The sequence below is a fragment of the Acanthopagrus latus genome, chromosome 9 (assembly GCF_904848185.1).
Source record: "Acanthopagrus latus isolate v.2019 chromosome 9, fAcaLat1.1, whole genome shotgun sequence".
NCBI lineage: Eukaryota > Metazoa > Chordata > Actinopteri > Spariformes > Sparidae > Acanthopagrus > Acanthopagrus latus.
In genome coordinates, this window is record NC_051047.1 from 3,135,497 (window position 1) to 3,161,390 (window position 25,894).

Genomic DNA, 25,894 nt, shown 5'->3' on the forward strand with positions numbered 1-25,894 from the left:
CTACATATCCTCTGTAGTCCCTACAATCAAATAAAACTATCACTGGTTACTATGGTACCATGGAAAGTACTTTACAGGATAGGTAATTTTATGCAATTAAACTAACAAAACACACCCAACCTGTGGTGTAATAGTACAGTAATAGTTATTATTAACTGTAGTTGGACCAAAAATGAAGACCAAATAAAAGTCTCTAAAAAGTCAAACATGACTGTGATACATCAAGGGAATTGTAGTCCATTAAGTTGAGACAAATGGTTAAACACAATACTGTACCACACTTGAACTTGGGAGTAAATGTGGAGTTAGTAAATGAAGTAAAGGTTGCATCCCGCACACATACAGCTGAAAAACAAACTGCAAGTACAAATAATGATGTACAAAGTCCTAATAAAGTACTTATGTCCGGTGGAGCATACAGAGCGATGGCACAGTATACACTTACTTATTTGCATACAGTGGGGCTGCTCAGGTAGAGCATTAGGGAGAGAGAATGGCCTACTGCTCTGTTACGCAACATATTTAATGCGAAAGGGCTGTTCCATATTGTTCTGCGGCCATTGTCCACTGGACGTGTGGATACCATACTAGTCTTTTCCTTTGTCCATGCAAGTCAAAACACCAAACCAGTTAATTATTTATCCTTTTTTTCAAATACAAATCCATATTTCTGACCCAATGTTGTGCTCCAACAAAAAGGTAAACATGTGCCAGTAGCCTTCAATTATAACTATGAGGGAATTTGAATAACAATACTTTGTTTGTCAAGAGGTAGTATAAAAAGCCGTGAAAACATGGGGAATCTCTCCAACGGAGACCATGGGCAAGGTAAGTACTGTTTTTCCTCTCTCCCCAGATTAAATGTAAATTGCTACAAAGCTTTCCAAATTGCTATGTTTGTTTTAATGTTGAACACAGGACTGAATGCTTTTGCTTTTTTTTTTTTTTTTTTTTTCTGAAACATAAGGCAAAGTTCCCAAAACAGTTTATGTAATTTTGTACGTTTATCATCCACCAGATTATCTTTTACGAGGACAAAAACTTCCAGGGTCGGAGCTATGAGTGCAGCAATGACTGCACAGACCTTCACTCGTACTTCAGCCGCTGCAACTCCATCAGGGTGGAGAGTGGCTGCTTCATGATCTATGAACGACCCAACTTCATGGGCCACCAGTACTTCATGAGGAGGGGAGAGTATCCTGACTACCAGAGGTGGATGGGCTTCAGTAGCTGTATCCGTTCGTGCCGGATGATCCCAGTGGTAAGTGGGAAGTTTTTGTAAAAAATAGAGAAGACAGCACAGTTCACAAATTCAAAATTTTTGCAAAGCTTTTTCAAGTCTGTTCATTTCAAAATGTAATATAATATAGATAAAAGATTTAGAAAGCTTTATTAGTCATAAGCTTGTACTTAGAGAGGACATATTATTATCTGATGAAACTTTTCATTTTTGGTCCAACAGTATCGAGGATCCTACAGATTGCGCATCTATGAGAAGCCTGACTTCAGCGGCCACATGATGGAGTTCATGGATGACTGTCCCTGTGTGTCTGACCGTTTCCATCACCGCCATGTCTACTCCTGTAATGTTATGAATGGCTACTGGATCTTCTATGAGTACCCCAACTATCGAGGCAGACAGTACTTCCTGAGAACTGGGGAGTACAGAAGGTACCGCGACTGGTGCGCCACCTGCGCCATTGTCGGGTCCTTCAGGAGGGTCACCGAATTTTAGCCATTAAGCGAAACCTTGCTGTAAATATCAAACACTTTGTTTATTAAAGATGTTGAATTTTTAACCTTCCTTGTGAATTTTTTCATTGATTTGTCTAAGATCAGATTTGAAAGGCATCTAAAAATGTGAGCAAAGGAGCATTACTAAGACAATAAAGGGCTGCCAACACTTTAACTGTGTGGTTTGCAGATCTTGTACTTACTTACTGTGAACAAAAGGAAAAAAGATCATCTTTTTTGTAGTATTTATTTCTACATGTAGTCAACACGAGGGTCAAGTAGCCATAACGGAATTACAGCCAGTCCAGCAAATATTATCAATCATGTGGGCAACACCTTTTAAATCTTTTCTTTTATCTCTAAGTACAGTAACTCACTTATTTTTACTGTTTAGTATAGTAATCAAATATATTTATATATTACTATAAATCCTTACATAAGAATACCACATTTTCCTGTAGCTAAAATGATGTACACCACAATTTGATAGTAATTAAATACATTTTAGCCTACTTATTAAATTCCTCAAAATATTTTTTTTCCTCAAAGTACAAGTCATATGCCAAACCAAGAGAAACCTACATTTTCAACAATTTTAAATCATATCTAAAACAATCAAACTGGTAAATGGATGGAAATGCATCTTTTATAGAGCTTCAATCTAAAGCGTTTTAAATTTTTGGTTTTGGTCACACATTCACACACTGGGGGGGGGGGGGGGGTTATCCACTTGACCGAAGACACTTCAACATGTAGACAGAGGGAGCTGGGAATCACAGGCCAGATGAAATATATTACTCCACCAGCAAGTTCTGGGTCTAACATGGATGTTATCCCTGTAAAACCAGCCTGAAAAACCTAAAAGGGAAGGTGCCAGGAGGCATCCTATTCATGACTGAACCAACTGAGCTCACTCCAATATCAGTAAGAAGACAGTGGTTGTAAGCCCCCCTGGACAACCAAGCCATCTCATCAGGCTTAGCTCAGCCACCCTAGAGATCAAACTCAATTCAGCCAATTTTACCCACAATCTCATTCTTTATGTTGATAAAAAAAATGTGTGACTATAGATGAGGGATGGAATGTATATTGACTGGTGAAGCTGGCTCAGCTTCCTCCTCACCTCAACAGTCTGGTACAGGGGCCTCCCGAGTTCAGGTTAATCGATTCTTCCCGGGCTGCACCACCACTGTAAACAAATATACCCCACTCGCAAATTTGTAATGACGTCACACACACAAGCTGCTGCAGAGCAGAGGTGAGCTGAGCTGCTACATGCGATGCGTTGTAGAGAAATGTTGTCCCGGCAAAATTAAAAGGCTGCATTTCACAAAGGAGGACGACACCTCTTCACCTGTAATACCTGTAAGAGGGATCTGTGCGCCAAAGGCGGTAATACAACAAATATGTCCAAGCACTTGGACACACAGCACGGCATTATACTCCAGCAAAGCCATGTGTTTGATGCACTTAGCAGCACCAGTGCTAGCACTAGCACAGCTGGTAAAATTAAACAACTGGCCAAGGTCATTTTACTCATTTGAGTAATATCTATTTGTTTATTGAGGACTCATTTGAATATTGTTTATTTTCAGCAGTGAATAATTAAGATTTGTATTAATAGACCTGAAATTTATTTTAATGAACCAGGTTGTATACTTTTCTGTACTCATGTACTACTTGTTTTGTTATGTTATGATACGTTAATAACAATATTATCATGTTTTCTGGCTCAAAGAGGGAAAACTCACTGTTGTATGTCTCGAAAGAAACTAATGCATTTTGTGACGTAGATTACCTAGATATTACATTTAAAATGAGACTCTATAAATCGAGGGGATGGAGGGCCTACAAAACCTCTCAGCCCCGGGCCATTAGGCCACATTAGGTTAAGGCGGCCCTGGGTATAATGCTTGCATTACTACTGATGCTGCACCAGTCCACCTGTCCATCTCATTCTCCATTTAAAAATCACAGATGAATAAGACCTGAAGATACTCAAACTCCATCATTGTGGAGCAGAGAACCATGGCCTTAGACTTTGAGGTGCTGCCTGAAAAACTCCTTTCACGCTGGTGTCTATCAGCAGGTTTCCAGTTTGCTGCCAGGACAGTCGCAGATGAGCCCCTGACCACAGCTCCTCTACAGCCTCCTCTACAATGCAGGCATTGAAGATTGAGGATTCAAATTTTATTTATATATTATAATAATAAATAATAATATTTATCACATGCAATTCTACAAGTACAGCAGCAGTGAAATGAAGTTGCAACCACTCTTGTCAGTTGTGCAAAAAAAACCCAAAAACAAACAAACAAACAAACAAAAAATATAATTTAGACATGAGAAATGCTGGGTTACACTGATGATTACTTCCACCCGGTCATGCCAAACCAGTTCACTTCTTTTGTGCAACAGTCACAATGACACTTTCCTGCATATTGGGTTGCAGAATCCAACACCTGTCCCTCTGCCTGCTGGGAGACACCTCACATACCGACATCCCAATCAAAGACAGACACCCGTTGCTTGTATCTCTAACTATCGCCAAGAAAATGGTCTCTCTAAACTGGAAATCAAAACTATCACTTCGCATCAACCACTGGACAATCCTTCTCAATGAATTCATCTCAGCAGAAAAATGCTTCATACAAGAACAATATATCAGCCTTCAACAAAACCTGGAACCCTTTTCTCACTTTCCACAACTGAAAATGTTTCCTTCCCTGGAGTGGAACCCATGCACATCCCCACAAGCTCATTAACAATAAACAACACAACAAATAGATATAATATAAAGTCTAAAACCAAAATAAAATGATAAAAAAAACCAATGAAAAATAATAAAACAAATAAAACATAAATAATGATGAAAAAGGGTGAGTAGGGACAGGATGTGTGCCTCTGTGTCTTTGTGTCTGTATGAGTGTGTGCTGGGGGGGTATATGTATGTCTGTATATATGTGTTACTTTAGGGGGGGACTCAGACACTGAGCTGGGCTGTCTCGCCTTGTGCCATGTAATATATATATATATGATATTGCCAAAAGTATTCACTCACCCATCCAAATAATTGAAATGAGTTGTTCCAATCACTTCCATGACCACAGCTGTATAAAAGTCAAGGACCTAGGCATGCAGACTGTTTCTACAAACATTTGTGAAAGAACGGGTTGCTCTCAGGAGCTCAGTGAATTCCAGCGTGGTACTGTGATAGGATGCTACCTGTGCAAGTCCAGTCATGAAATTTCCTTGCTCCTAAATATTCCACAGTCGACTGTCAGTGGTATTATAACAAAGTGGAAGTGTTTGGGAATGACAGCAACTCAGCCATGAAGTGGTAGGCCATGTAATATGATGGAGCGCGCTTCTCCATCTGGCAATCTGTTGGATGAGTCTGGGTTTGGTGGTTGCCAGGAGAACGGTACTTATCTGACTGCATTGTGCCAATTGTAAAGTTTGGTGGAAGGAGGATTATGGTGTGGAGTTGTTCTTCAGGAGCTGGGCTTGGCCTCTTAGTTCCAGTGAAAGGAACTCGGAATGCTTCAGCATACCAAGAGATGTTGGACAATTCCATGCTCCCAACTTTGTGGCAACAGTTTGGGGATGGCCCCTTCCTGTTCCAACATGACTACAACATCACCAGTGCATAAAACTAGGTCCATAAAGACATGGATGAGAGAGTTTGGTGTGGATGAACTTGACTGGCCTGCACAGAGTCCTGACCTCAACCTGATAGAACATCTTTGGGATGAATTAGAGTGGAGACTGAGAGCCAGGCCTTCCCATCCAACATCAGTGTGTAACCTCACATATGCAATTATTGAAGAATGGTAAAACATTCCCTAAACACACTCCTAAACCTTGTGGAAAGCCTTCCCAGTAGAGTTGAAGCTGTTATAGCTGCAAAGGGTGGACCAACGTCTTAAAGATCTTAAATTTCCTCAGACATCTGAGGTGATACAGGCTCTTCCTAGCCTTTGTCACCAGTGAGGTGATGGGGGTTGTCCATGTTAGGTCCTTATAGACATGAACTCTGAGGTACCTATAGCTGCTCACCCTCTCCACCAGGGTCCCGTAGATCTTTAGTTATGCATAATGGGACCTCTGCTTCTCCTGAAATCTATTACCATGGTCTTGGTGACAGTCAGGTCCAGGTTGTTGGTCTGCACCATGATGCCAACAACTCCACCTCTTCCAAATGAGCCTTCTCCATGTTGTTGGAGATCAGGCCAATCACCACTGTGTCATCTGCAAATTCCACAATGGTGTTGGTGCTGTGTGTGGCTGTATAATCATGGTTGTACAGGGAGTAGAACAGGAGGCTCAGGAAGCAGGACCAGAAAGTTAAAGACCCAGGAGCAGAGTGAACAACTCAGCCCCAGATTCCTGAGCTTGGTGAACCTTGCCATGCCTGTATTCGGTTTCCACAGGGATGCATGTGATTGCTCCAGATGTGGGAGTTAGAGACCTCATGGCCTTTGACAGGCGCCCCCAGTTCACCTTTGCCTACATTTGGGTTTACCAATTTTGTTCAACACCTACCATGACATCTCATCTATTTCATCACCTGCTGACACTTGTGCTCGAGGTTTGATGAATTGACCACAAGGTCTGATCTTTGATCTTTGGCCTACAGTATTCCTGGTACCAAGCCATGGCAAGTCCATGACACGCACAGTCCAGTAACAAAGCACACTCACTAACCTTCCAGGTTTTTCAATCATTACCTATGTGAATGGAGAGAACTCCAACACAGCGATGCTCAGCCAGGGGCTTGTGAGTATCCCAACATCAAATGGATGCTTTTAACCATGGACAACCATTTAGTCCAACCAATTATATGTAGTTGGTATTGCTCCACCTCCCGCGCCAACTCTTTCACAGTAAGAGAGGTGACATTCCACTTTCCTGGGTCAGTAATGCTAGGAGCCAGCATGCCAAGGCTCCCAACCAGCTTGCAAAGCGCCCTGCCCCAATGCTTTTCTGTGCAGGTGGTGGGTCCACAGGGAGTATTATTAATACAACAAATGATGATCATTCAATATATATGCATTCCTGTTTTTATAATTTCTGCTAACCTGCTCAACAAACTTTGATCTTCCAGTTGCATGTAACATTCAGTGTCAAAATGGCAAAGTTTAGTAGTGAAAAATAGGAAAATAGATAGAGAAAATTTGCTAGCCAACTTTCAGTCAAATTTTACTGCTAATTTCAAACAAATTTAAAGAAAAAAAAATCCAAATAAATGCACATATATATTACATGGTCCAGTTAAGGATGCTGACCTGTTAATACTTTTCTACCTGGATATTGGATAAAGTCTGATGAGGTATATGAAGGTTTTAAAGTTTTAAAGAACTTATGGATACGGTGGCCATCTGGTGCACTGAACGATTCCCAGGGCCAGTTGGACACTTCCATTTACGACTTCCCTTTTTGTTGACCCTCCTTTTCTATTGTTCATTATAATTAACAAACCTCAAATAAACTAGCTAAGCTAGCAGCTATATAGATCTCTTTCTCTGCTCGTACTTCACCATTACTGTTGGTTTTGAGTTAAAACATTTTTTTTTCTATTCATATTTTGCTTTTATATGTTATTCATTTATTTGCCTTTTTATTTGAAATAACAAAATAATGTATAGGCTTAGACTATCCACCATTTATCGAATTGGTTGTTTTCTACCCAAAAGTACTGAAGAAAGGCTTGCTGGGAAAGTTGTTGGCCAATGGCCTTGCTTGGCACCTGTTGCATTAACAACAGCAAGATAAGAAAAGTCACAAAATGTCAAAAAGTAAAAGGAGGAGCTTAAAAGCTTTGATGGAAAAGGAAGCAGGCATTAGAGGTTCCGGTTTCAAAATACAAAACTAATCAACCAACTGTTTGACATCATGATCCTCAGGTGGCAAGTAGTGTTGATTTGGAGGAGCTCACAAAATGGTTAGATCAATGTTTAATTAAACATAGGCTATAAAAGCTATGTTAAACAATTCAAATTTGCTTGATACCATAAGATAAGTTTTTATTTAATGGATACTGATGACTTTTACAAGTTTCCTTTTCAGTGCCCAATGAAATGTGTCCTGGAATACAGGTAGACTTTCAAAACTTTCCATTCCAAAACCCAGACTTGACATTTAGAATCACCATTATAAGACCATCAACCAGCAAAAACTACAGTGCTGAGGCTAGTGGGCTATATGTCCTTTAGTGTATGTAAGCCTATATATTTAAAAAAAAGGCTATGTATGAATACATTAAAATAATAACGTAATCTTAATGAAAATTTTTTATTATTATTAACAACAGCAGCAATAATAATCGTAATCATCATAATGATAATTATAGTAATAACAATAATAATAATGATAATAATAATAATAATAATAATAATAATAATAATAATAATAATAATAATAATAATAATAATAATAATAATAATAATAATACTGATAATAATAATAGCACATTGTCCATGTCATGCTTGTTTAGTGCATGATGGGACAGCATCAGTGTATCTATAGGACATCTTTAGGCTAGGATAGGATGTTTAACATAAATAAGATTATTCATGTTAGGGCATTTTGTAGGAATGATAATACAAGTAAAAAAAAGTTAAAAAAAACAATTGTCAGTGTTTAATAACCTTAAAACATTTTTACTGGAACTGTATACATTTTTGTCCACTCCGTGCAGCTCTTTTAATGCATTTTGCCCCTGCCCTGCAAACAGCACGAGACCACCACTGTATGAAGTAGTTGAGAGTGCCCCATTCAAACCTCAATAAAATAAATATTACTTAAAATGGAAGTATGGCATTTGTTAATTTCATGTATTCATTCGAGAACAGTTACAGTCTCCTCTTCACTTCACACAGATCTGATTGTTTTATTCTTCTATGTATGTCATGATTTATTCTGTGTTTCCACTATACTTTGCCACATTTTGTTTTCATTGATACAATTCATGGCACACTCTGCACCTGTTTGAACTCTGCAAGTTAAAAATGTGCAAAAAACAGAAGAGCAGAAATGCTCCAGTTGTGTACCAACTGGAGCCTTCTGAAATTGATAGTCAGGCCTATAATCACCTCTGCCTTTTTAGGTTTGATTTTTTTTTTCAATTAAATGATTACTGACAATTAAAAAATTAAAATGACATGTTTTTTAATCAGTTCATCCATACTATATAAGCATTGCTGTTTTGCTCATTTATTCATTAAGGACAAGAAAAAACAACAAATAAAATATTTAAACTTATTTTTAAAAAGCATCATGCCTTAGTGTTTGTGTCTCACAAATCTTTAGAGATTATTACTTCCAATGTAGGTTACATAATTGGAATAAGTTCTATAGTAATCACAAAGAGAAACAAAAATATGTTTATGGTATTTGCATAAATATATCGAGCATCCTTTTTTTTTTTTATCAAACAGAACTAAACTACTCTCAAATAGTCCAGGGAACTACTGCGAATGTTTCTTTCTTTTCTTTCATTTATGTTTAATGACATGTAAGCTTTCAAAGTAATCTGCATTCGTTTGATAAGGTAAGATAACTGTGATCAATACAAGTAAACTAATAAAATTTACACATTGCACTTGATTTACATTAGATCACATCAAACTACATTCTTTTCTTTACAAAACAGGGAGGGAAACTGTTGTGAAAATACAAAAACACAAAGTCAGTATGTTTAATTCTTTATACTAACTAAATATTTGTACTAGTTCTGGGTCTCTCATGTATTTGTTTGAGATGTGGCCTGATGTCATGTTCTTTCCATCAGTGATGATCGGGCCATATGTGGAGAACCTTCTGACTGGGAATGGAACACACAAAGCTTATGCTTGTAATAGACAATGCAGATGACTGCTGCCAGAAATGTATGGATAGAGAACCATTGTCATGCATTTATAGGCCCCGTTCAGCAAAAGTCATACTGCTAATTCATCAGCTTTGCACATTTGAATAACAACACATTGTGGTCCCTGGGATTTTGTATAAAAAGGCCCTGGAGCCATGCAATTGGCAGAGCAAGTTGAACCATCCACTGGGAACAACCTAAACCACCATCATGGGCAAGGTAATGGGATGTTTACTTATATTTTCACATATTGAAAAAAGAAGAAGAAAGTTTTCACACAGCAAATTCAATTACAGTGTTAAGCTTGGCACTGATATGATCACAACTTGATTCTTACACCCAGATCTTCCTTCTGTTCTCTGTTTCAGATCATCTTCTACGAGGAGAGGAATTTCCAGGGTCGCTCCTATGAGTGCATGAGCGACTGCTCCGACATGTCCTCCTACCTGAGCAGGTGCCAGTCCTGCAGGGTGGAGAGCGGCTGCTTCATGGTCTATGAACGTCCCAACTTCATGGGCATGCAGTTCTTCTTGAGGAGGGGCGAGTACCATGACATGCAGCGCATGATGAGCATGGGAATGATGTTCGACAACATCAGATCTTGCAGGATGATCCCCTTCGTAAGTGATTTGATTTTTGCTTAAGTCTTAGTTTTAGAACATGTGGTAATGGCCATACTTACATGTTTCCTGTTTTCTATTACAGCACAGAGGCCAGTTCAGGATGAGGATCTACGAGAGGGAGAACTTCGGTGGTCAGATGAATGAGCTGATGGACGACTGCGACAACATCATGGAGCGCTACCGTATGAACGACTGCATGTCCTGCAACGTGATGGACGGCCACTGGCTGATGTACGAGCAGCCCCAGTACAGAGGCAGGATGATGTACCTGAGGCCCGGAGAGTACAGGAGCTTCAGGGAGATGGGCATGAGTGGCACCAGGTTCATGAGCATGAGGCGCATCACTGATATGTGCTAGACTTCTGTTTCTGACTTAAGTAAATAAAAATGATGTGTAATTCATAACCATATTGCTACAGCACTTGCTTCTTTTGTATGGTTTGTCCTTACTTGTACCTACTACATCACTAAGATTCTAGACACCATCAGGATTTATAGCTGCTATTAAACCTGAACTTCACAACAGGTCATATAAACATGACTAAATCTAATTTAATAATAATTTCTTATCCTATCCAGCTTGTTCACATGAAAAATATCTTTATTCTTAAAAAAATATAACTGCAGTTTAATGCAACTGGGTTCTTAATTTTTTTGAGTCTTCTCTTTGGAGGTTTGGCCATTATCTCTGTTATTATACATTTGTACTCACCAAAGTAATTTCAGAGATCCAACAGCATCCAAAGTTCAGGCAGTCATACAGGTTGAAATCAGCCATCAGTTTAGCCAGGTTGTCTTTTTATATGAACACTTGTTGGTTTGACTGCAGGTTCAGCTTATAACCGTGGTGGTCAGTGACTAACTGCCTCACTTACTGCCTGAGTGACAAAGTTACATATTGGTGCGGTTGGCTGAGCGTTGGGAGTTTCCCCATCAGACGTTGCTTTTTTAAAATGAATTGGCAAAGACTGTTGTCTATTAGGTTATCAGGAGGTCTTTACATCTAATAATTTTGTATTATGTCCATAAGGAGGCCAACTAGGAGCACTTAACAGCTTTGGAGTTGGCTGCTGTGATACAGCCCAGATAGCTCATGGTCAGGAATGGATGCTCAAGGTGGATCCAGATCAGAGTCCACTTGGACAACGATCTGGATATGTCAGTCTGGCTATATCTATAAAGACCGAATTCAGTCACCACTTGAAAAAATCAGATCCTATCCTATCCTATCCTTTAAGCTAGCCTGTCATTCTTGCAAAGCCAAGTGTTATCAGTGAGACTCATGTCAGTTAAAACTACACAACAGTCAGCTATGGAAATTTCACTTACTCAATAGAGGTCATTACAAAATGCAAATACACTGAAATGATTTACTGGAAAAATTGAAATGGGACCCTATAGTCAAAATCTATTTTCTTTCTTTGGCATTCTAACTTTAGGTACACATTTGAAGAAATGCTGGGATACTAACTTTAAATGATGTTTACAGACATGAAAATGTTACTGGGAAATTTGTTACTGGGGTGATTTTCTGAGACATCAGTGAAACAATGTCTGGTTCCAGTACCAACAAACATGTTATGCAGGCAGTGTCACTAAAACAGTCACAAAACAGTCAGCAAGCATACATTGCTGAGGTCTGACAACACAACAAAACAGCCATTTTAGAAAACACTGGCTGATTTTACATATGAGTTCATTTAATATTAAAAACAAAAACATCTCTTCTACTCACTATGAGGCTTTGGAGTCATTCAAAGTCACAGTCAGTTTGAGAAACACTGAATTATAAATGTGATATTTTATCAAATCTACTTGCGGACCACTAGGGGGAAAGCCACAGAAAGGCTTATATATAATTGTTTTTATTAGAATTACTGGGACAGAGCGGTGTCTTCGATGCCATCTGGCTAAAAGATTTTTTCTCATTTATCCCTGTCCAATTAATCCTCTTCCTGACCTCATGTGGTATGTTTGGGCAAGGATATTCCATGTGACATGTGTTGTGTCGTGGTCCCTGATGGTGTCCATTGAGGATATCTGAAATGAAAGAAAAACAGAGAGTCCTGTCAATGTATTATAATTTACAAAAGGCTACAAAATTACAGAGTTTTAAGGTTTACACAACCCATCAAAATCAACATCCTGACAGGAAATCAGACAGGACATATCTTGATGCCGAAAGTATGTTGTCATTCTTATTGTTCAAGACTACAATAAGGTTTTCCTCCGGGCCAAACGTTGCAGACATCTCAGAAAAACCTGTACATTAGGACCTACTGTATCGGTTATCTAAGACCTTAGGAAATGACTGAATAATACACAGAAAGCATAATATAATGCATTGGAATAGTCTGTGCATGTAAATTTTACATTTGTTTTGTGTTGCAATGAATCACTACAGAATTTGTTGTGTTTAATGATTTCAGTCATCATGTGTGCATCTGTATTCTGATTGGCCACAAAGGAGTGAACTAAACCCACCAGTGACTCTTGGTGACCACAGCTGTGTTTTTAAAATGTAATGTCACTCTTTTGCATTTGACCTGTGTTTTGCCCTGTGCTGTGTGATAGGCATTGCACTTTGTACCCTAATTCAGTGATGGAATCTTCTTCTGGGAGGCCACACACTTCACCATCATTCAACACATCAGTTGATTCATCCAGGTACTGTCCTAAGGGTGGGTCCCACTCACCCGGCTATGAAGTAAAAAGAACACTGTCGGTGTCACAATTAAGTACACATTGTTGTAATTTATCCATCACATCCCAGAGCATGAGCCGCTGTTGTCATGGCTACTATGAAGATCCTCAAAATCTTGGGAGCCGCTGTTGTTAGCACACCACTGCACCACTGTTGCCACATCATCTGAGATAAAATAAAACTGCACATCATGATGATCACTGAACAATATTCCTAATGCTGAATCTACCCCAGAAAATGAGTTTAGAAAAAGCCTTGTTGGTATAGATTTTTATCTTACCAGATTAATACCTTCCTGTTTGTAATAGTCATCAATGTACTTCTCCTTCTCTTCAGGTATTCTGACCTCACTGGGGTAAACAAAAGCCTCTTGATTACATTTTAGGAATGTCTTGACATTATCCCTGAACAATGTGTCTGTCTTGTTGGGAAATGCCACACTTCATCAATATGCACCATCTGGTCGCCCTTTTAGATTGCTTTTTGAAGCCCGAGACCAACACACCCAACAGCTGTCTGTTACTCTCACTGTGTGTACAGTCACGTCTGGTTCAATGCCTCAGTGCAAACACAACAAAGCGGAAACGTGAATTTGTTGTGACACCTATAGGGTAGGACAGAATGGTACAAACCTCTTGGAGCTTCAGGTGTTCTGATTATTTATAAGAGTGCAGAATTTTTTGGACGGCAGTGTCAGACGTTTTTAGGGCATGTCATTCACACTCCCACATCACTGCCACATGTGTCTAGATTTCAACAGAAACCATGGAATTGTTCATCGAAGGTGGTTATGGTGACAGGGTTTTAATCAGCCTGATCATTGCATTTGACTAATCTGTAGAAACACATCTTATGTGTTCCTACAGAACATATCTTCTGTCTGACTCTGTCCACTGCAGTGTGGGCACAGAACAGCTGAGCATGTTTTTCCATATTTCTATAGGATCTGCCACATGTCTCAAAGTACTAGTGTATCACATGGGACCAAATTATGTTGTTTCTTACGGTATTTAATTACGTACACTGCTGTCCATGGTATCGTTTGGATGGGTAAGACACTCCATTGTAAAACAGATGTGTTTACAATTATGTTATGGGGTGACTCAAACATTTTATTAAAAGAATGACATACATATGTACCCCCAGATCCATATCCATCGCCAGTTGGGCAGGTATAACTAGACAGTCTTGGGCTGGGGGTTGTCATGTATTTGGTAAAACTGTGTGATATTGCGATCGATGTGTGGTGGAAAAGTAGAATCTTTGCTTCTATGTGTTCCTTGAATTGGGTGACAGATTTGGATCAGAAAGTGTTACACTGTGCATATGGTCAAACCTTACTTTGCTCTGTAGATGTTTTAAATAAATTTTCATACTCAGTCATTTTGTGCATTTCAAACAATGTGGCTTGTTAAAACTAAGACTAAGAAAACTAAGACAGCGACTGAAACACAAGTTATTGTTTCCACTATTGTCACCCTATCATTAGTATCATCAACAGCGACAGTACTAGCAGCATCAGCAGGAGCAATAGGTATATTAAAACACATATTCAACATTTTTTTTTCGATGCAAGGAATCTTTTATATTGTATTTTTTTGTCACAATTTTGAGAAAGGGCGAGACCTGGAGGCCGGAGGCAGGGGCCCTCAGGAGGCCTAGCGGGAGGCTGGCAGCATAGGCCGGGGCCCACTGGAGCTGTGGTGCTGGGCAGGCTGGCTCTGGGGCACTGGGCAGCAGCGAAGACGAGCCCTTGGGCAGCAAAGAACAGCCGTCCAGGGATGTGCAGATGTCAGCGAGCCAGGATGTGGTCAAGGATGTAGCTTTTTTGGGGTAGGCACTTTGTAAGCTAGGCAGGTTCCCCAGAAAGGAGCCACTTAGGGACTGTCGAAGGTGTCAACAGTCCAAGGCTGGGGACTAGCAAGCCCTGGATCTGACTCGAGACTGACTTGGCTAGTAGGCAGGTGGCTAGAGGGCAGACCCAAATAAGTTCTCTGAAAGAGAAGCCATCGATGGCACTATAGGAATTTCACCAAAGGAATAATATATTACTTCAGACAATACCAGCGCTAATAAAAGGCCAGTAAACACAATATAGACAATTATGGAGGGGGCAAAATAAATGTCCGACACACACACACACACACACACACACACACACACACACACACGTGCGCGCACACACACACACGCACACACACACACACACACACACACACACACACACACACACACACACACACACACACACACTTCTAAGACGGAAAGGGAAGAAAAGACAATTAGTGGGTTGGTTGGTTGGCCGCTATCACAAAAACTGGGCCTCCTTCCTTTGATGACTGACTGATCACTTAAACATTTATGTAACAGCAAAATAACAAAAGAAATATGACACAGTTAACAGACTGAACACACAACAATATTAATGGTGGGGCCAAGCAGACAGGTATTGGCGAATTATGATAAATCAACAAAACATCAAAAGATAAAGAAAATGACCAACATAAACTCCAAAAAATGATATTAATGGTGTTAGAGGCAGTGAGGCAGTGGTGGGATTAAACAAAAAAAGCTCTTACATTCCGGCTGCTGAACACCAACCCCAAACCACAGATCTGGCTGTGCCTGTGAGCCTGGGGAGGAGAGCAATAAAGAACCTATAGTGCTATTCTGCACAGTGAGCAAATTCCAGCAGCAATCAGTGAGAGCATCACGTCTGAGGAAAGGGAGGGGGTCCAAAACAGGCATCTGCTTCAGCAGTGGACATGGGATGCACCGGAAATGAGGTGTGCTTATGGCGACAGGGGGAGAGCCAAGAGGACCGCTACTTGCATTTGTAGTATGCCTGCATACACTGATTGGCTATTGATCACTGAGCATTTGAGAGCAAAACATATGGGACCACGTAAACTGGAGCAGAATATACTGCAGCTCCGTTCTGCTCCTCGAGAAGAAACTGCAATAGATACAGGGCCAGGAGAGCTTGTGGCCCCATACGCTACTTCCCCCAAAGGCCTGAGAAGATGGTAGACATTTGAATGCTGGCCAGTAGTTGACCATGCCAGAGGACCAACAAATTACCTTCACCTAACAAGTCGTTCTCTAAGGGTAGCTCATTGAAGGGGAGTGGATTACTGGTGGAGGCACCACCTGGGGAGTCCTTTCTGACCACGGCCTTCAACAGGTAAAGCTAGTCAACAGATTGACTTGGCCATCCATAGTTGGCTGTGGTGCTCCTGAATCCACTCATGAACATTTCCGCCAACAGGCTCCTGAACTCTACCCAGCAGGAAATCAACTGGTAGCCTGGGTTCCTGGCTGAACGTCAGGAAAAAGGGTGACTCACCAGTGGCCTGATGGGGAGTAGTGTTAAAACTGTAGAGTACCTGTGGTAAGCAGGAACACAAGTCTCTCTTCCGAGACATGGGAAGCATGCTCAACAAGTTGTGGAGGGTCCTTTTGAAGCATTCACATTGGCCATTGCCTGCTGGATGGTAGAGGGCTGTATGTTGTGTCTCAATACCGTAAAGGCCACAAAGCTGCTAGATTAGAGCAGTCTCGAAATTGTAGCCCTGGTCCGAACGTATGCAAGCTGAAACATCAAACCTGTAGAATTACACTACCACCAAAACCTGTCTCACAGTAGAGGCACATGATTGCTTGTGGGAACGACCGGTGTGAAGACGTCCATCATCACCAGGGCATTTCCAGTCAGTATTGGCAGGTTCCAACATGGTCTAATCAATGGCCAAAATCTCAGTAGGTCAGGAGGCAAACAAATGTCCCATTAAACTACGAGCAGCCGGTTGGATATCCTCTCACAGGCCAGGCACCACTGCACCACCTCAGAGGACATACTCGGTCAGCAGCATTGTGGCCATAGTAGCTCCAGTGTTCTCTCTCCACCTTAATGGCCATGCTCCAGGTGAACCTGAGTCAGCACCTCCTCTTTTAAGGCAACAGGCAACAGCAGCTGGAGCACTGGCTCAGCACCATGGGGGCAAAAACATGGCGATAGAGGAATCCACTCCTCTCAAACAGGCTGTCCCACTGTCAGAGTAATGCCAATGCTGACTGAGAAACTTGTGTCGCTCCTCCTGGTTAGGACACTGCTTCCCACTCCAAAACACCAACACTTCCTGGATAGTGGGATCAGTCTGTTGGAGATTAGCCATGTCGAAAGATGCATGATGAGGCAGGACTGTGTTGGTAGTTTTGGTTGCTTCAGCCCTTCCCAACTGAAAGGTTTGCTGTAAGGGTTTGGGAACTGAAGTGTCCTGGACCATGGCTTCCATCTGTGGGGTGGCTGTAGCTCAGGAGGTAGAGAGGGTCGTCTAATAATTGGTTTCAGTAAAGTAGGGCTGGAGCTGGAGATGGTGAGATTCAGATGGCTGCTGAGCTGTCTGACAGCATCTTGCATATGATCATCAAAGACATGGGACCCCCTGTTATTGTGGAGGGTCAAGGTTTCCATGACATGATCAACACATTTCATCCAGGATACACACTTCCCTCTAGATGCTACTTTAAGGGTCTGATGGAGAAAAAATATGAGACCACCTTTGAGGAGGTGAAAGCCAAACTAAGAAATGCAAAATCAAAAATCACATTAACAATAGATACTTGGACAAGCATCACTACAGAGGCATACTTAGGAATCACCTGCCATTTTATTGATGACGACTGGGAGCTGACTTCATGCAACCTAACTACAATGCCACTTGAGGAGTGCCACACAGCCAGGGCTGGACTGGGACAAAAAACCGGCCTGGGCATTTTGAGCTGAGACCAGCCCACCAGGTTTTGATGGAAAGACAATGAAGCCTATAAATCAAAACTTTCTTGTGACAATGCTTGTACACCGTCTTGTTGGTGTATATGTATTCGACTAATAAACTTAAACCTACACCATCTTCCCAGTCCCGTATTCTATACAGGACTTAGTGGAAACCAAAAGGCTTTGATGGGAAAGTGAGAAAGAATAACACTTGATGGACTTACTTATACGATCACAGTACTGGTATCTAGAAAAATGTGGGAAAAGTTCTTACTTAGAGGAACCTCCTGAACAAACAATGAACACGTATGATGGGATCCTGAAAAATAAGACACAGAGGGACAGAGTTGAGATGAATATTGTGCTTAAGTGATTTTCACAGACCATGTACTCACGACATCAATAAACAGTCACCTTAGACTTCCACAGCAGCAAGACTCAACACAGCAACACAGAACATTTCCTCAAACATGGCAACCTTTAAAAAGTTAAAGGAGATAAATAGACAAAGGTGAGAAAGAATGACACCTGATGGACTTGCTCAGATAGTTGAATCATGTATTCTATACAGTACTTACTTAGAGGAAACTGCGGCAGGCTTCCAAAAATAAGTGACAGCATCCTGTAAGAGACAGTGAGAGGTTAAGGTTTGAAGAAAACAGCTGTTTGTATATACAATACCTCATTCTTATATTTATTCCACCTAGTGTCTAATACATTAGGACCTATGAAGATGCACTAATTCTAATTAATTCTAATATAAACATTTTCTGAACACTTTTCGTGTTTGCACTCAAGTTAGATGCAAAACTTTTTCTTTGGACTGTACTTGCAATGACAATAAAGTTTAATCTAATCTTATCTGATACATTATAATAATTACCTCATCAGGCTACAAAAGCAGTTTCCTGTAGTGCGCTGCTCACCTCTGCTCATTTGGATTGTGCAACTGCAGCGGGTAATTTATTAATACGTAGTAAGAAGCTAAGACTACCGTTTAAACGTACACATCATTTTGAACTCTTTATTAACAGAAAGTAGGCAGATTTTGTATCAAAATAGGTTTTTATATAACGAAAAAAAAAGACATTCTAAACATGGCGAAAAATCTTTATGTTCACTCAAAAAATTACGAGTCACTCTTGATCTACCTCGTTTCCAGCAAGCTGATTAATTTCTAAAGGTGTCCAAACACTTTATAAGCTTTGCCACAACAGTGACATAGAGTACTTGGTATAATCTACATTTCTCCAACATTAATATTAAATTCCACCTGTCTAACATTCTTTTTTGTCATGCAATACGTGCAGAATGTTGCTTCATCTGGCTCCCAAAGACAAAGCATTTGTGAAACACCTGATCAGAAGTACGTACAGTATTTCAGCAAATACACAACACATACTTAACTTGTGGCAAGACAAAAAGCTCATCTAATGCTTATATTTTAAATGTATTGCTCTACCATGATTTTTTTTTGTAGATAATCCAGCAACTTGACTCAGGAACTTTTTCCATATTTAAAAAGGATGACGATGATGATGATGATGGTGATGATGTTAGGAGTTGAGTTTATCACCTGTTGCACAAACACCAACAGCAGGGATGTGTTTTATAAACCAAAATAATGATTTATAAAACAAAATAATGATTCATAAAAGTCTTGTGATTTCCATAAAATGGCCATGTTATTTTCTAAATGCTGGGGAGCTACAAAAACAAACTGCTGTATCCTTCCCATTATGAGTCACAATGCAAACATGGCTGATGGCCGTGCGTGGCCCTTTCACACTCAACTGGAGTTCAAACATTGCAATATCAGCCTTTTTAAAGTTCTAGTACTGCTTCCCAATGACAAAAGACTAATATGTTTTTACTTGCCAGAGTAACAAACCTGATATCTTGTTGTAAAAAAATCAAGAATCAATGCTGAAAATATTTAACTGTGTAAATTACTGATATGAATTACTTCATATGTACATATATAATAATAACAATAATAATCAACACCAAATGTTTATAAATATAAGCAAATATGACTGTGCTTGAAAAAAGTAAGCAGGTGTTATTCTGTATGATGCTTTTCTTATTTTCCAATTATTCAAGATAAATATTTTTGCACTCACTGTATGGCACAGTAATGCTTGCTGTGTGCCTTGTGAGAGGAAGACCAACATTGTTGCTTGGAATATTTTGTTAAATATAAACAGTATATAGGCTTGTCAGATTTGGAGCAAGTAATGTTGTTTAAATAAATAACCATTTTAGTGCATAAATCTACCATCTATGCAACCTCTTTACCTTGATATTAGGTTGCATTTTTTGGTTTGTTTAAGGCCACTTGGTAATAAGTAACAGAGGAATTAATTTAAAAGACAATCACAAGATTTTATTTATGCTTTACATTTGTGCTTTAATAACAGGAATCCATGATACGCCTCATGCTCATGAACCTGGTGCCACTCATGCCCATCTCCCTGAAGCTCCTGTACTCTCCGGGTCTCAGGTACATCATCCTGCCTCTGTACTGGGGCTGCTCGTACATCAGCCAGTGGCCGTCCATCACGTTGCAGGACATGCAGTCGTTCATACGGTAGCGGTCCATCATGTTGTCACAGTCCTCCATCAGCTCATGCATCTGACCACCGAAGTTCTCCCTCTCATAGATTCTCATCCTGAACTGGCCTCTGTGCTGTAAATTGAAATAAGTGAGAATGAGCCATTGAAATCCTTCTTTGAATACCGTTATTCCACCAAGTGCAATATTTTTCGTACATGGTAAATGTAATTTCAAATGAACAGAAAATAGTGAGTTACAGTACCATGGGGATCATGCGGCAAGACCTGATGCAATCGCTCATGCCCATACGCTGGTAGTCAGAGTACTCTCCCCTCCTGACAAAGAACTGGTTTCCCATGTAGTTAGTGCGGTCATAGACCATGAAGCAGCCGCTCTCCACCCTGCAGGAGTGGCACCTGCTCAGGTAGGAGGACATGTCAGCGCAGTCGCTGCTGGTCTCATAGGAACGACCCTGGAAGTTCCTGTCCTCGTAGAAGATGATCTAAAAAAAGAAGAAGCCATTAGGATGACACCACAGTGTAGTACAGATTGTGTAAAGTACAAATTCATTTTATATTCTATGATATCTAATATAGTTTTTATAACATTTTTTCTCATGTTAGACTAACTATTATTAATTAGACAATATTAGGCTGTATGGAATCAAAAGCTACAGCTGTACACACCTTGCCCATGGTCATGGCTACCGTTTAGACAGTTTTGGCTCAAAATGACTGCACAAGTGTCTTGATGTACCCCTGGTGCTTTTATACCTGACCTGGCACCCAAAGGATACATGACCCTATTGTTCAAATTCCTGACAGCGCAACATGGAGCAGAGGCCCCCCGTGTACGGTTCAATTCAAAGTGACCTTCAACAGATCATGATTTGCGGTGGTTGCATTTGTGAGAAGAGGCCCCGCTTTGTATTGTCTTTGCTGCTGAACAATAGAGACTGTGTCACAAACATACCTTTATGTTGAACGGCTTATTAAACATGTTACCTCTAATCTGATGTTTTAGTCAATAAAATGTTAAGTCTTATGTGTATATTTCAGCATTTTTTTGTATCTTTTTTAATCAGCCTCATCATTGTTTTTGGTGAATTTCATGGTTTGGATTACTGTGCTGTACAATATAAGACCAAAGGCCTCGTTTCTAAAGTCTTCTTTGATTTAACATTAAAACAAACTCTAGATGATTTGCAATATGCTTTTATTGATATAATAGTTTAAAAACAAAGACTAATTGTATTTTAATCAGAAACAGACTTGTACATGTAAAGACAGAGTACTTTATTTGTATGATAATGCGTCGTACTACTAAAACATGTCAGAACAGCACAAATATCATAATATACAAACATATCAGAACATAACATTTATTGGCAAAAAACAAAAAAACAAAAAAACAAGCAGCTGCATATCATCATTACGTTAAAACAACAAAAACAGTCCTTAATTTGTCTTTTCAAAGCTGGCATATAATTGATCACATTCAATTAGTCATTCTATTTTACAGTTGAAAAACACTTTATCAACAAACTGTATTTACTCACACTTTTAATTGATGACAATGAAGAGAGTATGTATACGTATGGACTTCTGACTTTTACCCTTCATGAGCATCCAATTAGCAAGGCTTCATTAGTGACTATCTGATTTCAGCTCACTTTTGATGAAATTGGTAAAATTGGATTGTAAATCCATTCAATAACTGTGAAGCCAGAACAGCCTTCTATCTCTAAAAGTAGAACAAATACATTTGAAAATGTTTTTGATGCGGCTGGAGGTTATTTTTCCTCGGTTTCTAAGTTTTGGAACGGTACACCATGATTGAGAAGATTATGAGGCAAATATTTAGTGAAACATTATGCTGATAATAAAATCAGATTTTTCATCATACAGGAGATCCCATGATGACCATGGGACATTTACACTATCTCTGTTTGAGCTGTCCTTAAAAGCCTGTTGTTCACATGTGCAGGAGTCATTGCAAAATCTCCCATACATATACAGGTACAGCACTTAGTGTCTTAGTAAACCAGTATGTGTGTATATATATATATATATATATATATATATATATATATATATATATATATATATAAAAATGAAATACTCAATTTAAAATCATTACATTACAGTAGTGTATTTTACAGTACAGTAAATACAGTTAAAGCAAAAATAAAACAAAAATAAAACACTGCTGTAAACAGAAAAACACAATTGTGCACGAGTGGCCCTATGGATCATGCTGTCTGTTGGGGTCTGGCCACAGGATCTCATCAACATCACAAGCAATGTCTTCTCTCGCTAATCATCGGGAAAAATATCCCCCATCCCTGGAATGAACTTGCCTCAATGTCTCGGCAGGCCTGTTCCATTGCCTGCATGTGGTGGTGGTCATATACGCACCATCTCCAAGTGGAAAAAAAATTACTCTATAGGATTTAGAACTTAGCTGACTGATAGGTGTTCAGTTTTGTAAGTAAGTATTTTCAGGTGTGTGTCTAAGTATTTTCAATTAACCAATGTGTGGTTTTGAATAGATGTGTTTTCCCAGCGGTACCCTGAGATTTCATTTTTTGAACTAAGTGTCTTAAGAATGAAATAGTGTGTAGTGTGCAGGGGCAAGTGTGTTGCCGAAAGGAGCAAGTGTGTTACAGAATTGCAACTAAAGCGCAAAGCAGTGCTTCTGTTTACGGTATGGTTACACTTTGTTTAAAGTATAGTAACAACAGCTTCAAGTTATGTTACTTTGGTTTAAGCATGTGTCTACAGTGTTCATGCAATGGGTAGAAACTGTATTAGGCAGCATCTTGCTGGACAGCTGGGTCTGGCCACGATGCCTCGTCCACATCACTGGCAATATCTTCCCTTGCCAGACATCGAGGGAAGAAGTGCCTTGAGTGCCTTATCCATCCCTGAATCGCACCCACATCAGTTTCATCACATGACTCTTCCACAGCCTGCACAAGAGGCATGTGTACAAAGGGCTGCCGGTCAAATACCTTCCATCGCCATGCTGAAAAGAACTCTTCTATGGGATTCAGAAACAGTGATGGTTGGAGGTATTGCACGAGAAATGGTGGGTGGTCAACAAACAAGTTTTGGACTGGGGCTGCATGATGAAAGCTCATGTTGTCCCATACTACATTGTACCGGTTTCTTTGATGGTCTGCATCATTCATACTGGTGTATGCTGTGTTGTATGGTTCAAGGTTGGCATGACTGTGGAGGACACCATGCGTATTGGAGATGGCAGCGCACAGTGTGATGTTCCCACCACACTGGCCAGGAACATCTATAATGGCTCTGTGGCCAATGACATTTTTTCCCCTTCTTATGATCTTTGCTAGGTTGAACCCAGCCTGATCTATAAAGATGAACTCATGTCGGATTGCATGAGCATCCTGAGTGAAATGGTAACAATTAACAATTGTTTGGCCAGGTGGCACATATAGTGGTCAATTAGCTCATGTAGTGTTATTTTTGAATGGCAGTGTTTTGAAATGGCAAACATGTGACTTTATGCCAGATTGTTGTGTTGTATACAGAGAACTGTGCTCAGTGCATTTAAAAAGTGCCTTTTTGAATTACAAAATGTGTGTAAAGGAGAAAACGTGTTTAAGGTTTTGGAGACTTGAGAAGAAGAAGTTTTGCTCTCAGTTTAAATATTTGTACTGTGCATGTCATTTTAGTGTGTTAGCAATTGGGAAAAACTGTAATTGTTACCACTTCAGCCAGGAAGTAAGCACCAAAACACCACAGGTGAGTACCTTTTTTTTTCAACAACAATGGAAGACGTTGCAGAGAGAAGAAGAGGACGAGGGAGGGTGAGAATGAGAAGGGGAAGATGAGTGAGAGGTAGGGGTACAGCTTTCAAATGAAATCAGAGCAACTTTAGTTGATCATGACATGAACCATGGGCTGACAATGAGAGAGGCTTTTTTTTTTTTTTTTGCAATTTTCTTTTTCAGTTTACTTTTTTGTGAGCATATTTTTGTTCACTCGAATGTAAATATATCTGCTGTGCATATGTTGCACTGAAAAAAAAAATGTATCAACAGCATGTGTATCTGCAAATATTTCTGTGCATGTGAACAATCTGAAGGATTCTCCACAAATTGAAGTATTTTAGTATTATGGCAAAGCATACCAAAGATGAGAGTGTAGTTGGTTAGACAAAAATCTGGTAATACGAATGAAGTGTGTGCCATTTGGTGCAAAAGTTTGATTTTGATAATTCTATATGTAGTTTTGGTTGCAGTGCTTCATTTTCCAGGATATATGAGGTATTTTGCAGTTTGGGTGTTTGGTTTTGTGGATTGTGTTAAGTATTTTGATAAAACCAGCCTAGATTGCAAAATTGTGTTTTAGCAATTGGAAAAAACTCTAAGATCACAAGGCAATTAAATAGTGTTGTCTGTTACCAACACTTTATACTTTGGGTTTTTCTCCTCGGCCCTCTGGGACTCGGTTTGCAGACTAAAGGGTTGCTGGTTCAAGACCCGCTTGGACCAGTTTAAACAGAAAATGGACTGATAGCTGGAGAGGTGCTAGTTCAACCCATGTGCAAGGCACCAAACCCTTAGTTGCACCTGGAGCCTAATATGGGGAAGCCCCCTTGCTGTCAACTCCACTAATGCATGAGTATAGGTTCTCTGTGTGCAATGTGTAATAAATACTACTTCCTCAGAATTGTATGCATTTTGGGCATATTGAAGAAATTGCGTGGATAAAACGAGGTAAAATAAGTTAAAAATTATTCTTGTATTGGTCAAAGGCCCCGTTTGTAAGAAAATTTGATTTTTGAATCTCATTTCCAACTCACCAAAAACTGATGCTGTGGGATGGTGGCCGACCCAACCTAAAATCCCAAACAGTCAATACTTACATATTTATATTTGATGAGTTGGGAATTCAGAAATCACATTTTCTTACAAATAGGACCTTTAAACCACGTGATGAAAAGATAATGGCAAATAATGCCAATTAAATGATTGTTTACTATTTTGTGTACACTCTGGTTATTTATCTGACTATATAAACCTATTTCTTTCATGCTTTTTGCAATAAAGAATGAGCCTTAAGTTCATTCTTTCCACTCCACAGCAATTAGTTCTTTTTGGAAAAGTATACAGTTTTAATTCTATTGGTATGCCTTAAATGTGCTAATGGTAGTGATAATATATCAACACAAGTGCTGTGAACAATACCACATTTATTGTTTAGGCTTCTTGAATATTATAAGGCACCATCTAGACATTGGAGTCTAGATAGTTTACATACAAACCTGAGTCCATATGCCTGTGTGGTCTCTAATGTTGGGGTGAAATGTGTACTCCACGCAACTCATGGATTCTGCCCTTAACAACTGAACCAGCCAACATTAAAATGCTTTAGATAATTTAAAAATGTGATTTGCTTAGCCTGCAGTTGTTGAATTATTTATACCTTGCATTATGCAATATTTCATGTGAACCTTCATCATAATGCATTTCTTTGTAACTACATATTTACTTTAATCTACATAGGGATTACAGACATTTCCCCATTCTATACAATGAAGAATATTTATGGGTAACCAAGAGTTTTTTCCCCCCCGGCGAAATTTTGAGGTCATT

The 25,894-nt window shown here is 39.6% G+C and overlaps 3 protein-coding genes across 4 annotated transcripts; 2 read left to right on the forward strand and 1 right to left on the reverse strand.

Annotated features, from left to right (window-relative positions):
- The first annotated feature begins 807 nt into the window (after positions 1 to 807).
- Positions 808 to 1,735, forward strand: si:dkey-57a22.15 (uncharacterized protein LOC795575 homolog). 2 transcript variants are annotated; one of them, XM_037110763.1, is made up of 3 exons: positions 808 to 828; positions 1,019 to 1,261; positions 1,463 to 1,735. In XM_037110763.1, the coding sequence occupies exons 1-3, from the start codon at positions 820 to 822 to the stop codon at positions 1,733 to 1,735; spliced, it is 525 nt and encodes a 174-aa protein (XP_036966658.1). In that variant the 5' UTR covers positions 808 to 819. The 2 variants fall into 2 exon arrangements, with proteins under 2 accessions (XP_036966658.1, XP_036966657.1); XM_037110762.1 differs by having other exon boundaries at positions 820 to 828; positions 1,019 to 1,258.
- An 8,059-nt stretch (positions 1,736 to 9,794) lies between these two features.
- On the forward strand, positions 9,795 to 10,585 carry LOC119026397 (gamma-crystallin M1-like). The gene is made up of 3 exons (XM_037110761.1): positions 9,795 to 9,823; positions 9,973 to 10,224; positions 10,310 to 10,585. The coding sequence occupies exons 1-3, from the start codon at positions 9,815 to 9,817 to the stop codon at positions 10,583 to 10,585; spliced, it is 537 nt and encodes a 178-aa protein (XP_036966656.1). The 5' UTR covers positions 9,795 to 9,814.
- Positions 10,586 to 20,118: 9,533 nt separating this feature from the next.
- Positions 20,119 to 20,975, reverse strand: LOC119025753 (gamma-crystallin M3-like). Its single transcript, XM_037109671.1, has 3 exons — positions 20,952 to 20,975; positions 20,528 to 20,767; positions 20,119 to 20,397 (listed from the first exon to the last, which is right to left on the reverse strand). Exons 1-3 carry the CDS (start codon positions 20,964 to 20,966, stop codon positions 20,119 to 20,121), a joined length of 534 nt encoding a protein of 177 aa, XP_036965566.1. The 5' UTR covers positions 20,967 to 20,975.
- Between the last annotated feature and the right edge of the window lie 4,919 nt (positions 20,976 to 25,894).

What these genes read in the sequence shown, in the direction of transcription:
- si:dkey-57a22.15 (XM_037110763.1), top strand. An exon ending in CGTGCCGGATGATCCCAGTG is followed by an intron (nt 1,262 to 1,462) that starts GTAAGTGGGAAG and finishes TTGGTCCAACAG; the next exon opens with TATCGAGGATCCTACAGATT.
- LOC119026397 (XM_037110761.1), top strand. An exon ending in CTTGCAGGATGATCCCCTTC is followed by an intron (nt 10,225 to 10,309) that starts GTAAGTGATTTG and finishes TTTCTATTACAG; the next exon opens with CACAGAGGCCAGTTCAGGAT.
- LOC119025753 (XM_037109671.1), bottom strand. An exon ending in CTTGCCGCATGATCCCCATG is followed by an intron (nt 20,398 to 20,527) that starts GTACTGTAACTC and finishes TTCAATTTACAG; the next exon opens with CACAGAGGCCAGTTCAGGAT.